This window comes from Neovison vison, chromosome X (genome assembly GCF_020171115.1).
Source record: "Neovison vison isolate M4711 chromosome X, ASM_NN_V1, whole genome shotgun sequence".
Taxonomy (NCBI): domain Eukaryota; kingdom Metazoa; phylum Chordata; class Mammalia; order Carnivora; family Mustelidae; genus Neogale; species Neogale vison.
Genome location: NC_058105.1, coordinates 112,220,070 through 112,239,244, shown reverse-complemented (window position 1 = coordinate 112,239,244; position 19,175 = coordinate 112,220,070). Strand labels below are relative to the sequence as shown.

Sequence of the window (19,175 nt, the reverse complement as noted above, 5' to 3'; positions counted from 1 at the left end):
GCACCATTTGGTCAGTGGTCTATCCCTTCAACTTTTCTAGAGTGAAAAATATGTAGTTCAAAAATAAGTATGCTCAGAAAGTCTAATTTCCTTCCAATTTCAACCAAGTCATAGAACACCACTAGAAATTAAGTGTGCACAAGCCTAAAAAGGTAGAAAATGATTTCCAGAAAGCCCCTTAAGTCCATTGTATTATTTCATTATAGTTATATTTAGATAGTACAACTAAATCCTAAAGTTCTTCCTATTTATGGAAATACTTTCAACTACATAAATACTGTAATTTTATTTAAAAATATGGTAAAACAGAAGGAAAGCCAAAAAGGTTTAATCCTAAAACTAACTTCTAAATGAGCAAGGCTTACCTGTGACACATGCAACATTTTCTGAGTAAATATTAAATCTGAGAATTAAAACTTTAAGGCCTAAAATCTTAGTATTTGCCCTTGTTCCTTTCCTGCTGCTAATCTCGTCTCCATTTTCTAACTTCTCCGATCTTGTCTGATTTCTGCTTATCATTTGGTCTCTCTCCCTCCTTTTTCTTCCGTTCATTAAAAAAACTTTCTCCTTCTACAAGTCAATGTAGCTGTCTGTATTCCATCTCTTCCTGTGTGGTTAATTTCCAATTCTAGGACTTTGTTTTCTTTAGCCATTTATTTTATTTAAAAGGAAAATCAGCAAGACTGAATTTGTAAACTCCTGTTTTCACTAGGTTCCTGCTGGCTTCATACACCCCCCACCAAAGTCTCTCTCCCAGCGGAATCCAACAGCAGTGCACACTGTGAATTACTGCACCCTCCAGGAACCTACGAACCTGGGATGAATGCAAGTCAAAGGTAGGAAACAAGAGCACTCTACTCCCCTACATAAAGGGCTTAAGACTTGAGGAGAAAAACACCTTGGGTGATTTTTTAAGAACTCTGCCCATGTTAATTAAAATCATCCAAGTCCACGGGGCTGGGGAAGAGGGGTAGGTAACAAGGAGACGGATACAGAAAAAGACACCAAGTGAATGGTGAAAGTCCGCTTAACCTATTAACCTAGCTTCTACCAGAAAACCCGCTTATCTCTGTGCTTTTACTCCAAGGGGCAAGTGAGCTAGCTGTCAGTTTAAACAATTTCAAGTTTATAGCTGTGTAAGTACTATTTAATATACAAAGGGGATTTTAAACTTCTTCAAAAACAACTCAAACTTATTAGGAACCCTAACCAAATTTCACATTTGAAATCTAGGTTACTAGCTTTGTAAAAACAAACAAACAAACAAACAAACAAACAAACATTTGTATTGTCGAATAAAGCACTGCTTATGTTTCTCATGTACTTCAGTGAGGGTTAGAAGCAGATTTCTGTTTTTTCCTCTAGATTTGTCTTGCTGTAGCTGAAGTTATTAGAAACAAACTTTGAGTTTTCTGCTGAACTGTGGTAACACTACAGATAATGGTCTGGCTGCTGGACAGAAATTGTGGATCGCTCAAGTGTTAGATTAGTCAAAACATGTCACAGTATCTAAGTAAAGGAATTCTGGAGGGCATATAGCACCTACACTTTACAAAGATGCAACCGTACCCATACAGTGTCGTTACAAGTGGTCCGCACCTCAATTAACTGGAATATCACACCATCCAAGTGTGACATTAAGGACAATCAATTTACTTATGTGTCACACAGTCCACTGTTAATGCTATCTACATCAACTATGCTAACAGAGAAAATATTTGGAAGATTATCAGTGTTTTGTGAAGACCAGTTCTGAGAGCTACTAACATTCTTCAGTATCCAAGGTATACTGGGACACTTAATTTATAATCCTTGAATTCTTTCCCTCTCAAGGTGAGCACTAGACACCTTACCCCCATTTTAACATGTAGCTTTTAAAGCCACAAATTCTGCACCTTAAGTTAAAGCCTTTTTAAAAAAAGGTATTAGAAAGTTCTTCTGTAGCATGTTTTATTCTGATACTAGGATTAATTTTTACTAATAATGAAGCTGGGTTTTTTTCAGCAGACTATCAAAATTATCTCAAAGTTGTAAAAGTTTCTATAATAAGCTTTCATAAAATGCGGATACAGTTTTTAAATCCAAATATATTCTCAGTAAAAGAGAACTTTTTTCTCACTAAAACATTAGCTTTGCTCTTTAAAAGTTACATAAACCCCAATTTGGGGCCATATGATGAATTACACTTAATACATGAGGAAAAAAGCACACTAGGGAACCTGACTATCACAAGCTAGTTTATAAAACATTAAGAATAAAGCAGAATACATCTTTATGATCTGTTCCCTTACTGAACAGCCAGTGAAAAACCAACTGTAAAAGCCTAATTATAAGCTGAACAAATGTGTTATTTTTAATCTTTACAGGACTGAAAGATTTTCCTTCCTTTTGAAAAACTGGAAGATTTTATGATTATGATTAATACAATTTCTAAGGGGAATCATTGGCACACTCTTACCTTATGCATATTTATGATATTGAAGATGCCCTAGGTTCAAAAATATTAAAATGTCACACTGTACTAAAGAACCAACATATGGGTATGTAAATGAATAATTTAACAATTTTGCTAAAAAGATCTTTTCTATACAAAAAAAGTATAATAGCATTTTGCCAAATATATTTACTTCACAAAATGTTTTCAATAAAGCAGTAATTGTTTTTTTAAAAACCAAAAAACCAAAGAAAGCAAGGTTTAAACTATTTAAATCTTCCCATCACTGGAATTAGAATGACAAATGTCAGGCCTTATCTCTGTTAACAGACGCAAGACTCTCAGAGCTAGTAAAAAACAAAAAACAAAAACACCACAGACGTTTGTCAGTAAAAACTGAAAATGAAGTCTGTTTTAAACACCCACTACAGAGGGGACCTGGGTGGCTCAGTCAGTTAAGCGTCTGCCTTTGGCTCAGGTCATGAGCCCAGGGTCCTGGGATTGAGCTGAGCATCGGGCTCCCTGCTCAGCCAGAGATCCTGCTTCTCCCTCTCTTTGTCACTCCCACTACCTCTACTCGTTCTCTCTGTAAAATAAATAAAATCTTAAAAAAACAATCCACTAGAGATAAAAGGAATCTAAGACCTCCTCAACAACTATATTAAAAGGACAAGATCCTTAAAATTTATTTCTTTGAAATAAATTGTACATTTAAAATTTCTTTGAAATTCTTAAAATTCCTTTGAAATAAATTTTAAATTTAATTTCTTTGATAATACATCGAAATCCCCAGAATTGGGCTTGCACATCTGGAAGCTTTCCCACACCTTGTACTTTCTTCAGTGCCATTAAATTTCTCTGGCTGTATTTTGTTCATGCAAACAAACTGAATTTTCATGACTATCTAACAACTTCTAAATGACCCAAGCTGGGCCAGAACACCTTATATATGTCAGATTGTGCCTCAAAAGCTCTATACAAAGGTTGAGTCTACAGGTTAGTTCCCTTTAACAGATTAAAAAACAGGCTCAGAGAGGTGCCTGGGTGGCTCAGTGGGTTAAAGCCTCTGCCTTCGGCTCAGGTCATGATCCCAGGGTCCTGGGATCGAGCCCCGCATGGGGCTCTCTGCTCAGCGGGGAGCCTGCTTCCTCCTCTCTCTCTCTGCCTGCTTCTCTGCCCACTTGTGATCTCTGTCTAATAAATAAATAAAATCTTTAAAAAAAAAACAACAAAAAAACAGACTCAGAGAAGTTAGGAATCTTATTCCAGAACAAGTGGCACTGCTCAGAGTGGAACCCAGGTCTGCTCGCTTCCCGGTCCAAGGGCTTCCTACGAGGGCTGCTAGAGCAGGGAGGGAGAGGACTGTGAGGTGCAGAAGCGTGCGCTTAACCCTAGTGGCTTCTAAGGAACTCAGTGAGGAAATCTGGAACCCACGATCTCTCTGGTGATGGTCCCACAGAGTACTCAGTACAAAAGTTAAGACCTTCTGTTTTCAGCTGGGGAGAAAAGTAGAGGATGAGGGAGAAAGATACTACAGAAGCATAAACTCAAAGATTTCAGCATAGCTGGAGGACAAGACTCCGGTCCCCGCAACGAAAAGGGCTATTCCCTGATGAGAGGCGGAAGGCCCCGTTCCCTCACTACGAAGCTTCTGTTCAGATGTGTTCATTACCACCAAAGAAAGAATTAAAGTCCACACAGGTTCCTTCCACCAAGCTTTGTTCACTTGCTTTTTATTTTCCTAAGGCCAGGGTCGGGATCCTGACAAAGAGATGCTACATTCAAGTTAACCTCATCAGCCACGCTAAAGAATAGGGAGGTAGGTAAGCTCATTCAACATTAGAGCTGCAGAACATCTTACAAGGCTGAGAAACCAGGAAAAGGGTCTAATATGTGAGAAAGACTGTTTACCATATTCTTGTTCAGAGAATTTCTGATGAACAACTCACTCCTTAAACTTCTAGAGCAGCGCTGTGCAGAAGAAATATAAAGAGCCACAAATGTGAGCCGCTAATTGTACACTTTCTGGTAGCCACATTTAAGAAAGTACAAAGGTGAAGTTGATTTTATGAGACTGATGCGCTACTTACTGCACTAACGAGGCACATGAAGTTGATTTTAATAATGTGTTTCATTTTACCCAGTATACCCAAAATATCAGTTCAAGCTATGATCAATATAAAAATGAGTAATGAGGTTATTTACACCCTTTTTGTCATCGTAATAAAATCTCAATTCAGACTTGCCACATCTCAAGTATTCAGTAGCCACAAGCAGTAACTCTACTGAACAACGCAGTTCTAGGGTCATAGCTATACACTAATGTTTTTATTAGAGAGTAATCTTTAAATCTTGACTTCAGCTAGTTTTAATCCCATCAAACTGAATGGAAAGGCTCTCCATTTTTTTTAAAGGAGGGAAATTTTAAGAATCTAAAAGAAGTCTAATAATACTATGAATAAGATTCTTGATTACCTTAGTCATAGGATCAGGCTACTTAGCCTCCTAAGGGAAAAAAAAATGGTAAATTCTAAGTTTGATTAGAGCTGCTAAGTGCCAAGACTTCTTTGGCATTACAACAATATTGCCCTGTAACTGTTCCTGAAAAAACACAATGCTGAAAAGTAGATGTGTTAACAGGACACATAAGGAAAAGAGGAACTAAGTTAACACCAACACAAAGAAATAATCTGACAAATCCAGAATGTGGGACACACTAAGACAGAGATCTGACCTTTCTCAGAAATAAAAAAAAAAGTGCGGGACTGTTTTAGATTAAGATTAGACAGATGTGATAATCAAAAGCAATACATAAATAATGACTAGATTCTAGGGCACTTTGAGAAATGGGAAAATTTGAATATGGACTAGCTATCACATGATATTATTGTTGATTAACCTAAGCGGAATGGCACTGAATTTGGGTAGGGCAGTTCTGGAACCTAGGTGACAGGTACAGAGTTATGTTATACTATTCTTCCATCTTTTCATGTTTGAACATCCTCATCATAAACAAGAAAAAGGAGAGAGAGTTCCAGATTCAAAGGGAGACACAACAATCCAATATGCTGTATGAACCTTGATTAAATCCTTTTAAAAAAAACAGCTTAAAAAAAAAGACATTTAGGGGACAAGTGAGAAAAATCACAAAATGAAGAGCCTATTACATGACATTAAGGAATTATTGTTAATTTCAACAATGGTATTATGGTTATGTCGAATTTCCTCACTCTTGGGAGACGAGCTGCTCGCTTGAGCAGTTAGGGATGAAGTGTCATAATGTCTACAACATTCTCTGAAATGGTTTTACACAGCTAAAGCCAAGGCGGCAAGATGATAACAGTATTAACCTAAAGGATATGTTTATGGGTGATCATTCCACTATTCTTTCAGACATTTAATGTTTAGAAAGTCATAGGAAGTTTTAATAATTTAAAGCTAAAAATAAAATGTGCCTATCAATATTCTGTTTTTCTAAATTTCAGCAAATAGGATAAAACCACAAATCAAAACTGCCTATGCTTTTCCCTATGTAGATTCTCATACTAAAAAAGGACCAGCACAGATGTAACATGTCTTTATTTCTGTGCCCTTTCTGGCAGTGTGCATATATAATGGATATTAAAATGGCTTTGTTTGAGACCTGCAGCATACTAAGTAAAGGAAAAATGGATGGGCCCTATTTTCAAGGGAGCTCAAAATAGTATGGTGCAAAATAGTTCAAATTCTTATTTCCCAACCCAATTTTCCATTTAAGTTTGGTTTATGAAGTTTTATTTCTAGAGATAAGCTCTCAAAAATGTTTCTCAACATTCAGAAAGCCATACATTCCTCCTGAAACTAACATAACAATGTATGTTAAACTCTACTGGAAGTAAAATAGAAGAGAAAGCCACAGAGTACTATGATAAGCAGTAACTCTCATACATCACTAAGACAAGAATCACTGACTACTTTCCATTGATCTTACCAGTATTACTAAAATAAAACTAAAAGATTTCTATATTACAAAAAAAACAAAGCTCCCTCTTTGGCCAGGGCCTTATGAAGTTTTCCTAAGAAATTAACTCAAGAAGGAAGCCTTAACATTTTTATTCTGAGGAGATCTACCCAATCCTGAGCCAGTGGTGAATAATCACATCCTATGCTACAGAAGCAAACAAAATCCATCAGAAGGTACAAGAGATGTTTCATGTAATTTACAAAACTACCCGATGGTATTAACTTTCATTTCAGCCACTGTTACTACTGACCACCTTGAACTGGTAATTAGAACATAAAAAGGCTCAGCACTCAGCAATTAAAAATCATTTACTGCTAACAATTATCCATCATATTGTCCCACAGAAGGAGAAATTTTATTTCTTATTTCACCAGTACTTCCATCTAGACTAAAGTTCGAGGGTTTTGTTTAAGCAGTGGGAGAGCATTTGCATTTAGTGCATAAAGACAAAACAGGATTCCCCAGAGAAAGAGTACAATAAAAACATTAGTAAGGAAAAAAATCGTTATCAGAGACAAATGATTGACATAGTTGACGTGGGGCCGATTATCACCCAACAAAAAGTAATTAAGCAATGTATTCTTTAGTTTCAGTTATTTCTGCCAGATCCAGTGCATTCTGAGAACAAAGATAAAATCCCATAAAGTTGGATTCTCTATTAAAAGTGTAAGTTAATGATATTTCACAGCATTTAAAAAAGGGGGGATAAACATGCTAGGCTGCTGAGTGTTATCTGAAGGGGCAAATCTGTTTATTTTTCAAACGGTATAAACAACCCTCCTTTGCAAATATTATATTTTTATCACCACGTGTGGTAACTAAAGCTAAAGAACTATTTAACACGAAGGGTGTTGAACCAAAGCTTTAAGTGTGTTTTCTAGAAAGAGGAAAAGATGCAAGAGGTAAACAGAGCCCCAGAGGTAACCGTATGATTAGAAACCAATTAAGTTAAGCAATTACTGAAACTGCTTTCTCTCCTTTTGGCAAGAAAAGATCATAAGTGAGACTCTGATATAAAAATGAAAGATGCTTGTGTGCAAAAAGGCCAAGGCTGTTTTGGAGAAAGACTATTTTTCAAACAACAGAGCTGTTACATGGTAAAATGTGCACAGGGCTCTTTGATCAACGTCGACAGAGGATTTATAATCTACTTAGTTAGAAATGCCAAAACAATGGTTTTAGACATAAACATGTTTTCATGGTTAAATTTAGTTAGTATTCATAGTGAAACGGGAAAAACAGAACTACTTAAGCATAGGGAAGAAACAACGAGGTAAGGTAGAGAAGCATCACCACTAGGGCCTACTGCTTTTCAAGAACTATTTTATGTTTACTCACTACATTTTAGAGGAATACAAAACTGCATTAATGTACATCATTCAAAACTACAAAAACTCCTCTCAACTCTAATTTCTGCGTGTATTACTTAAATTAATTTTTAAAAACGGAGCTAACCTGACCCAATTCAGATTTAATTACTTTGTGAAAAGAAAGAAAAGCTAAAGCAAACTTGGAGTATTTTGGATTAAATAATTATGCTTCAACTTTAAACGTACTTTTTAAAACAAAACTACTCTACTTACCTACCTGGTTCTTCTTTCCCCCACAAAATGTGTTTTTAAAAACCTAAATGTACAAGCTACAACACATTAGACTGCTTATCCACTAACTATTCTTATAAACTATTCTTTTTAGCTCCTGACCAAGCCTGGGAATCTTACCTATAAAGACATACTGCCTCAACTAAATGGTGAGTCCTGTCTGTTGCTTTCAAATGCACTAACCTTCTCAAACACACTGGATGGGGTCATCAAACAAAACCTGATGTTCTGAATGATGGTATCGGTGTGTCTCCAGCGTCTTCTATCATGCCGCAGCCAAGACTGCACAGCCTCGTACAGCTCTATCTCTGGGAACCTGCTCAGATGATCATTATCCAAATAAGACATGAGCTTCTCAAAGCTCAGATAAGACAGGAAGTCAGGTCTGGACATGAGTGGCACAAAGTTGTCTAGCAGAAAGGCGTCCAACTTCTCCCTGACTCCCTCGATGTTTACACCAAAATCATCTAAGAGTCTCATAATTTCTGCACAATTTTCTAAGCAGATTTTTGCTAATAGAAAAGAGCAGCAGAACTTCACCACTTCTATAAGTTGAACATACATGGCAGCCTGAAGGATCTCATGAACAGTATTCATACTCAGTTCTATAGTTCCATAATACATAAATTGAAGGACGTGGCTGAAACCAGTAGCAGTTAGACCTTTTAAATGAATTTTGTCCTGATCTCGCTCCCTCATGTCTGCAGTAAACATAATTCTGAAGTAATCACTCTGGGTGGCCAAGAGTGCTTTATGGGCCTGGAACTGATGATCTTCAATAACCAGAGTGACATCAAGAAGCAATCCCTCCTCATACAGTGCTCTGAACCCGGCAGAGACACTGGTGTCATGGATGGAGGAACAGAATCCTTCCACGTCCCCTGCCATGAATCACCTGGAAAAAAGGTAATCAAAGAAAACTGTGTTAATCATTTCCATGTATTATTAACTTAAGAGCTTAAACAATTTTTCATAATTATCTCAATTCCACTGCCTAAGTCTTAAATGTACAAGCCCTTTGGGAGAAGACAACCTAAAGGTTTACAGGCTAATGTTTTTGGCTTCCCTACCTGGGGAAAAAGTCTATTACGTATCGATCAAACGATGGTAAATTGTTTACTCACAAATAATATATGCCTAGCCCGCTGATTTTACACTGTTCACCGAATATATTTCACTATGTCCCCAAATTATCAACACAAAAAGGATTTGTCAGCCAAATGCTAAACTATGAGAAAAAGCAACAAAAAAGAAATCAAACCAAAAAGTACCACTGTTGACCTTGAAAAAACCTAGGAACTTACCCAAAGGAAATAATCAGATAAATATGCCAAACTGTACACACAAGATTTTTCTTTCTAGCCTTACTTATAATAAAAAACTGGAAAAATATTCAAAAGCCCAACAACAGAGTATATGAAGTAAATGTGGTATAGTTCTCTAATGGAGTACTGTAACAACTAAAAACGATGGCAGAAATCTACCTATTCTGACAAAGGATGTTTATTAGGTATTGTTACATGAAAAAACAATGAAGCAGACAACTGCAGTTTACTTGGTGCATTTTCCAAAATTAAATACACACATATATGTTGAGATAAGAAAACGTCTGGAGGAACAGATACCAAAATGATATCCACGGGTAGGAAGATTTCAAGAAACTGAGATTTACCCCCTTCTCTTTTTTACTTACCTCATTAACCTTATTCTAAAAAAACAATGATCACATGTTATTTATATATTTAAAATATAAATATGTAAATTTTTGAAAGGAATGAAAGCACATTTTTGCATATCAGAGAAATGAAGCCAAGAGAGTGGAATGATAATTAGATCTTCTAGGGCAGAATAAACTAATTGAGTTTATTAGACTGTTTCTGAAGCAAAGTAATTTTCTCCTTTTCACACAACTACTCTCCTTTCCACCCTGCTGGCCAGGCCAAGGGCCACTTATCTTCTCCTCTCATCCTTCACAGCTCCGGGGCCTCCTCCCACCCCCAATTCCCTCCCTACCCTTTTCGTCTGTGCCCTGTGGAACCTTGGTTCAGAGTAAACAAACTCCCCTACCAGCTCCTGCTGGTCGCAAAGTTTTCTCCACAGTCTGATTTAAACATACAAAAAAATACTCTTCTGTAGCTTATTAAGCCTACCTTCTAAGCCTTCTTTTAGGTTTCTACTGTCCTTTTTCTAAAACATGGCCTTTCGCTCAGATAAAAATCCATCTTCTACTGCTCCTTGTCACTGATCACATACCCACATCCTCACCAATGACTCTTGCCCCCATGTTCATGGACAACCTTGGCATCCGGCTAAGGCTCCTGTTCGCCAGCTTTTCAATGCTCACATAAGATCACTCGTACAAAACCCACAAAGTCTAACTTCCCTGGCCACCTCAACTCCTACAACCTCCCGCCTTACTCCATTTTAAAACCGTGTTCCCCTACCTGCTAGAATGCAGCACAATCTAAAACCGGTTACCATCTAAAATCTCAACTGTCAAATTTTCATTCTGGCTTAACCTTCATCTCTCTTTTCACTTGGCCTATCAATCCCAAACTTTACTTTCTGTCCTTCTCTTGCTTAGACCTTCTAGTATCGGACCCAATCTCCCAAGTGCTTTCCTTTCCGGTCTCCCCCACTCTATCACCATTACCTCCTCCTTTCCTTACCGTAAGAGCGTCTCAGTGTGTGCCAGGCATTGTGGTAGGCATGGAGTTGTATATGCCTTTCAGGAATCCCTCCCGCACCCTGGATTTGGCAGAGGCCTCCGATGTGGCAATGAAAAGGCAGCTTCCATGGCCATGCTAAAAGCACTACTTCTCCACCCTAGTGAGTAAGCTATCACTGTATTTTTCTACTTTGTTTCATCAATATGTTATCTATGATACCCTATGTTTAATTTCTTGACCTATTAACCCATTGATTCAGCAGTTATCCCAGTCTAAAGTCATCTTTAAAAAAATCCTTTGTTAGTCAGCAAGAAAAATGTCTGAAAGGATAATAGAACATAATGTTAAACATGATTATCTCGGGATGGTAGAATATCAAGCAGTTCTAATTTGTTCCCTTTTGCTAAATTGTGTTTTCTAATCTCTCTGCCACAAAAGTGTACTATTGTTTTTGAAATTTCATTTCTAAAAATCTCATTTTAAAAACTGAAATTTCAGGGGCGCCTGGGTGGCTCAGTGGTTTAAGCCTCTGCCTTCAGCTCAGGTCATGATCTCAGGGTCCTGGGATCGAGTCCTGCATCGGGCTCTCTGCTCAGCAGGGAGCCTGCTTCCCCCTTCTCTCTCTCTGCCTGCCTCTCTGCCTACTTGTGATCTCTATCAAATAAATAAATAAATAAATCTATAAAAACAAAACAAAACAAAAACTGAAATTTCATTTTAAAAATTAAAGGTTTAAAATAAAATTTTTTTTTAAAAATTGAAGGTTTAAAAAAAAACCTTTAATTGCCAAATCCATTGATTATATACTGGCCCCTATTTCTCAGAATCCTTCTGCAGTATGACTTCCTCCCTTGGCTCATCACTTGCTCTGTTTCAGGATACTATTTCCCCAATTGTCTTTCTATTCCTGGGCTGCTTACTTCTGAAATCTCCTCCCTGGACTCATGTTTCTGGAATGAACACTGGTGTCCCCCCAGACTTCTGTTCTCAGACCTTTTTTCTTCTCATCTAAACACTGTGCCTCCTTAAATGACTTCATTTAAACCCAGGGTTTCTCCTATTACCCACCTCTACCCATACCTTGACCACCTCTGTCCCAGTGGTGAATGGTCCGCTAGATACTTAGTGCCCCCCCCCACTGGGATCTCAAAATCATCATGTCTAAAAATAGTCATAATTCTACCCTCTCCCAATCAGTTCTTTCTTCCGTATTCCCCATCTTACCAAGAGGCATCCTAGGTGCTCTTGTCCCAGTTTGTCCCTAACTTACCTTCAAGTATTATTGATTAAATGACATAGTATGTTTACTTACCTACGGCAGCAAAATATGCATAAGGTGAAATTATTATCAAGTTTTTTTTTATTAGTACTCCATTAATTTAAAGGCTATACTTTCATTTTGGAAAGGCAGAACACAAGAGGGCTGTTTATCATTTGGAAAAGAGATATAAAATATTTTAGACTCTGTAAGCAATGCTTGGCAGAACAACTTTACTAATACATTCAAGATTAAAGTAAGCTACTAGGATTTTTTTTCCTGAATTATTTTTTAAAGGTAAAATTAGAATTAGAGCTTAGAATTTTCCAAGTGATATGAGGCATCTGTACATAACTGAGCACTGGGAACAAAAGGAACATCATACAGTGTGGTATCTGAATAATCAAACATTATGGTTAATAGAGGACTACCCACATCACATTAATGATCAATTTTCAGAATAACTGGAATTAAAAAAAACACAGTAAGTTAAACCGATAAAATATTTGCTATTTCATTATCTTTCTCAGGATCACCAATTAGCACTCTAACATCAGTCAAGATATTGGTCACATTTAATGAAGAGTCAGCAGTACAAGACTGGACGTTAGCATTCATATACTTGAGAGTAGACTACTTTGTCTTTTATTAATCTGTTATTTTGATAGTGCCTAAAATACCATATATTTCACTCCTTGTCAAAGTGACCCTCTCTATTCAACAGCTGTCACTATCAGATTAGGTCTCAAACAAAAAGGTTCCATCTAGAGGAAATTTTTAAAAAGAGATACTATGCTGCAGTAAACATAGAGGTACATAGATCTTTTTGAATTCATGCTTTCAGTTTTCTTTGAGTAAATACCCAGAAGTGGAATTACTGGGTCATATGGTAATTCTATTTTTAATTTTTTGCAAAACCCCCATACTGTTTTCCACAATGGCTGTACCAATCTGCAACAGCCAAAATATGGAAGCAACCTAAGTGTCTACTAACTGATGAATGGATAAAGAACGTAGAGTTATACATATATAGATCACACACACACACACGGAATAATACTCAGCCATAAAAAAGAAAAAAAAAAAGAAATCTTGCCACTTGCAACAAGATGGATGGACCTAGCGGGTATAATGCCAAGTAAAGTAAGTCAGAAAGACAAAGATCATATGATTTCACTAATATGCAGAATTTTAAAAACAAATGAACAAGGAAAAAGAGACAACAGACTCTTAAATACAGAGAACAAACTGGTGGTTGCCAGAGGGGAAGCTGGTGGGGTGAATGGGTGGAAAAAAAGAGGATGAAGAGTACACTTCTCTTGATGAACACTGAGAAATGTATAAAATTGTTCAATCACTATATTGTATACCTGAAACCAATATACACCCGTATGTTAATGGTACTTGAATTAAAAAAAAAATTTTTTTAAAGGAGAAACCATGCTTTCTCAAAAGCAGCAATCTAGGTTCCAGATACTTACTATGGGAGAATCACCACAGGGCAAAGAAGCAAGGGGGAAAAAAAAAAAAAAGAAAAGAAAAGGAGAATGACTGGGAAACTGGGAGTCAAAAGACCCTAAAAATACAGCACCCATTCGTATTCCTCTGGGCACCCAGCCCACTAAGGGGGACTCCAAGTAGGCCAGCTTCCCCGCTGTGATCCTATCCAGTCACATAAGGTCAGATTGGGGTGGGAAGCAGGCATCAAGATGAACTCTCTCTTGTCAAGAATTTAGAAAAGGGAAAAAGAGAGGCACACCGACTGTGTATGACTAGGACTAGAAGATGTCGAAGAGCAGCTGTGGGCACCAACTTCTGCCTGCCATGCTGGCTTGGCTATCAGAGAAAGCCAGTGAACTGAGAAAGAAGAATAAAGCTAAGACAAGAGGACAGGGAGTGCTCCCCAATACCCTCATTTTTCCCGCTGCTAGGCCCAGCTCTATTCCTGTCCCCGGATTCTAAAAGAAATCCTTCCATGCTTAGAATAAATTCCAATTTTACTAACTTAGGTGGGTTTTTTCCTTCGTATTATAATCAAGGTCCCTGACTAATATGTTTTAGAACAGAAATTCTATACTTTAAGTTACTCAAACCTTCTTGGTCTTATATGTGTACATCTAAAACTGAGAACATTGAACATGATGAATTCAAAATTTTTAGTCATAAAACTCTCACTTATTCTCCTCCAGAAGTATAATGCACTTAATGCGGGCATGCAGACTAAATAAACTATAGTTATTTCTCAAGTCTTAGCAATGCACATTTGTCAAATTTACTTGATCTAAATTGACTCTTAAAACTAATTTGTGATAGCTGGAACATATCAGTAACTTTTTTTCTACATAAAAAAGCTTGGTGCATCTATCAATAAGACTAACAGCTTTAGAGCAGCAACAGTATTTTGCATTTTAATGGGAAGCATGTGTATAAGCAGAAAATAGTAAAATACTCAGTGATTAACTGACCAACATTTAATCTCTAAATGGAAGTAGTGAGTTAAGAGTACAGGTGTGGAGTAAGGTGCCATGTTTGAATCCCGGGTCTGCCTCTTACCAGCTGTGACCTTGGGGCAAGCTATTTATTCTCTCTGTGCTCTGATGTCCTGATCTGTAAAAAGCGACATCAATATCAACAGAACCTTCTTTATAGGTTGCTGTGAGGATTACATGAATGATTACACGTAAAGACTTGAGACCAGTATGTGGCCCTTAAGGACACCCTAATGTTAGGGCTTATTACGCCCTTTCTGTTGGTGTTACTGGAACCAGTATTAACAGACCTGACCCTTTAAGAGTCCTGTTGTCTCTGGAAAAACCCTTCTCCTTAGCCATAGCATTTCCTTCAAACCCCAACCTGTCTTTATCAGTGAAGTCCAACTCTAACTTGATAAACACACTAGGGCTGAGGGGTGAAATTTTTCAAGGTCATGCAACTAGTTAGATAAAATTGGAATTTGATTTGCAAAAAATACAAAGAAACTTGTATTCTGTTGCAAAGAGCAAAACTTTGGAGATTAAGAGTGCTCACTAGTACTTACCGCTGCATGACCTGGAGAATTTCAGTTAACTTCCTGACTTTAGTTTCCATCCATCCACACATTAGGAATTATCACCACCACCTTATTACTGAGTTGTGGTGGTGATTAAACGAATTTGCTTAAATGCCTACCCCAGAGCAAGGCACTCCACCAGAGGTCACTCAATCTTGGCTTCCACTGTCCAACTCTTGCCTATTTATCATTCACAAAACCAAAGGAACTTGATACCCCTCAAAATCACCTCTACAGATCCCACACCTCCCTAGGGTTTATCACAATTTAAGTTTAGAAGAGAGTAGATGTAATGGTAGTCAAAACCCTGGACTTCATTTTGTAATGGCATTATTTTCCATTTTTTCTCATCACACAAGTATAATTTTCTAGCTTTTATGGGCTCTTCAAGTTTTTCTGCCCTAACCAGAGTATCCACTCTCTACATTTGTCCTGTTCAATACACAAGGGCTATGGAGCCCTTGAAATGTGTCTAGTCCAAACTGACATGTGCTGTTAAATATAAAATGGATGCCAGATTTTGAAGAGCTAGTATAAAAAAGAAAGGGTAAGTTATCTCATTGTACAAAATGTTGTACTGATCACATATTGAAGTAATATTTTGGATACAGTGGGTTAAATAAGATATGTTAAAAGTAATCTCATCTATTTTTGACTTAAAAAAACCCAGTGACTATGAGAAAATTTAAAATTACATTTATCTTGTATTATATTCTATTGGACAGCACAAATCGACAACATCAATGCTTAAGGCATCAAACAACCAAACTTACAAATGAACACTTGAAACAAAACCACCTTGTTCACAATCCATACCCTGGAAGCTACCAAAAAAGAAGAAAAAAAAAGTGAGGCTTAAATTAAAATAAAAACACAAAATACACGTAGAAGCAAATTAAAATATTAATTAGAAAAAGGAAAGTGTAAGAATAAAAAAAACCATAAAAACTTATGCATAAGAATTCTGTAAGAATTACAGCAAACTATGGAATAATAATTAAAAAATAAATCACTGTAAAACTAAGCTCAAATAAGAACTATAAATCAATGAGGGCTGGTGAAAAAAACCCATTAAGGGGTTTTGAGAAGAGAGATTTACTAACATACAAAATGTTCAATGTACAAAAATTCTGTATCTTCACTTTTCAGAAACAGATCATCTGATTAAAGGAAATCATGGTTTATAAACCCACATATGCATATATTCTACATTGGCTTTAGAATGTCAAATGGAAGATTTTTTCCAAAGCAGGACCAACTTAAACTAGTGACAAGACATACACTACTAGGAAAGAAATATTGAAGAGTTTGCCTTGTTTCATCAACTTGGCACTGATTTTTAAAAAAAGCCTCGGGGCGCCTGGGTGGCTCAGCAGGTTAAAGCCTCTGCCTTCGGCCCAGGTCATGATCCCAGGACCCTGGGATCGAGCCCCGCATCGGGCTCTCTGCTCAGTGCAGAGCCTGCTTCTCTCTCTCTCTCTGCCTGCCTCTCTGCTACTTGTGTTCTCTGTCAAATAAATGAAGAAATCTTAAAAAAAAAAAGCCTCATATTTTCTACACATAAGAATGATTAGTATAGGGGCGCCTGGGTGGCTTAGTGGGTTAAGCCTCTGTCCTCGGCTCAGGTCATGATCTCAGGGTCCTGGGATCGAGCCCTGCATCAGGCTCTCTGCTGAGTGGGAAGCCTGCTTCCCCTTCTCTCTCTGCCCGCCTCCCTACTTGTGATCTGTCAAATAAACAAATAAAAATAAAAATAATTTTTAAAAAAGAATGATTAGTATAGCACTTTCCAAAGTGTAGTCCAGGGACAAATGGGGTCCTTATCCCCTAAAAGGATTCCACAAAGTCAAAACTATTTTCACAGTAATAATTTTAGAAGTTGTTTTTTTCACTTTCATTCTCTCAGTGTTTTCCAGAAGCTACACATGTGATATGGTAACAGATTAAATGCAGAAGCTGATAAGAAGCCCATTGTCTTCCATTAAGTCAGATATTAATTAGATCTGCAAAAAGGTAAAAATTAGATCTTCTCACCAAGTTTTGTATGGTTTGGAAAACATTTTTGTCAAAAATGCTATTTAATGTGTAATGGGTTTAATATTCCAGTTTTAATTTATATTATGATAAATATAAACAGATACAACCCACACAAACAAAAGCTCTTTAGGATCTCCAAAATTTTTAAGAGAATAATGAAGTCTTGAAACCAAAAGGTTTGAGTACTACTGATGGTATGATCAAAAGATCAATGACAACACACGCATATACACAAAACATACTCTTCCTACCTCTGCCCTGGAAGCCTATTACTGCTATTTATATCACAGAAATTTCTAACAGTTCAAACTCTCTAGTGACCAGTAAAGAAAGAAGTCTGGTGGGGGTAATATTGGACAGGAAATTAAAGGCAAAGAAATTAAATGCTTCCTTTTCAGTTAGAAGGCTGCCATTCTGATTTGAAGGCAAAATTCTAGGCAATTAAATAGAAGATGTTTCAAAATTAAGGTCCATGTTTATGCCATAAGCATTAATGCTTTCGCATTCCTCCCAAAGGTCCTTAAAAACTCATACAAAATCCCAACTCATTTGAAACAAAAGCTAGATTCTCAGAGCTTGAAATACTTATTTTCAATGAAAAGTTTAAATTATTTCATACTACCTTCATGCTTAAACTGGTAGCTTACCAATGTTGGTGCCTAATGCAGAAAATCCCATACTCACACACTGAAAAGAAAATGCAAGGCTTACTATGGATAAAAATAGAATTAATTTCTGAGTCATGAAGTTTCTCACCATTTCTGTAACTTATAAAGAAAAAAATCTAAGTTCGGCAATCTCAAAGTGGCTAACTTCTCAATCTAAAAGGCAAGAAAAATTTAAAAACAGACTCACTGTATTAGCTATGTTAGCAGTCATTTTACTCTTGGATACACTACTATTCAGATTGAGAAACAACTCAAGCTTAATATGGGAGGAAAGGCTGCACAACTTTAATTTGTTTAATACTGGAAATTCTTTCTTGTCTATCTAAATGTTTTTATAACTCAGTACCAAATTGCAAATGACTGTTAAAGCTTTTAGGAAGGCTCTGGGTTCTCCAGCCCCAGGTTGGCACCTATCATCCAAATTACTTCACTTTTCAGATATGTTTAGCATTTAATCATTCTATAATACAAGAAACCTTGCAAGAAAAAAAAATCACTCCTGCTTCAATGCTATTTTTTCATCAGAAGATTTTCATTTAATGCTCCTCTGCCTATTCCTCAGTACGAACAGTAGTAGTCCAAGAGTGATGTCATGGAAAACAGCTTCCCTAGCCTTTAGAGATTGGATCCAGTGAGAATTCTAGGAAAAGCCTCTATTGGGGAATAAAACCCCAAATCTTCTAAATTATATCCTAACAAGAAATCATCAACATTATAATGTTAACATTCTAGTTCTCTATAAGAATTATACAATCAAACTAAATCTTTCATAAGGTCTTGATGTTCTGATACAGATTTACTGCAAATCTTTAAATGATGTAAAATCATTAACTAAACTCAATGATTTTATCAGAGACAAAGGAATAAATTTTCTATCTGTTCTTATATGTTTCAATGATTCAGCCAGATGAGACTTATATTAAATACAGAGTACCCTGCCTTTTCCAGCTTCTTCCAAAGTAAAATTTCTAATTCTGAAAATGCCTTCCACTTTTGGACCAGTAGCAGTACAACATATATCCACACCAAGATGAATCATGAGAGCCCCTCCAACGATTCTTAAGATGGTAATAATAATTATCTCCTATTACTCTCCCCCCTCATTCACCCTGCCCCAGATACACTGGCCTCTTTGGCTATTTCTTGAAAACCAGCCACACACCCAACTTAAGGCTTCTACACTTGCTGTTCCCTTTGCCTGGATCACTACATTCTCAGATATATACGGTTCCCTTCAAGTCTACTCCAGTGGCATCTCAAGTGAGGCCTTCCCCAAACCCCATCTTTGAAAACAAAAAACAAAAAAACCAAAAACCTCACCCACCCCCCACAACCAGAAATCCTCACTTTCCCTTTCTGCTTTATTTTTTTCTACAGTATATTGAAATAGAGATAACAGGCTCTTTTTTCCTTAATTAGTCTGCTTTTTATTTTTTTTTTCAGTTTTGCTTTGACT

At 36.9% G+C, this 19,175-nt stretch overlaps 1 protein-coding gene across 2 annotated transcripts in view; it reads right to left on the bottom strand.

The window, feature by feature from the left end:
- The window catches only part of KLHL15 (kelch like family member 15), a 32,248-nt gene that overhangs the window by 10,193 nt on the left and 2,880 nt on the right, over positions 1-19,175 (bottom strand). For both annotated transcript variants that reach the window (XM_044235920.1, XM_044235919.1), the window contains exon 2: positions 8,222-8,933. In XM_044235920.1, the coding sequence (XP_044091855.1) occupies positions 8,222-8,926 (705 nt within the window). In that variant the 5' untranslated portion in view covers positions 8,927-8,933. The remainder of the gene's footprint in view (positions 1-8,221; positions 8,934-19,175) is intronic.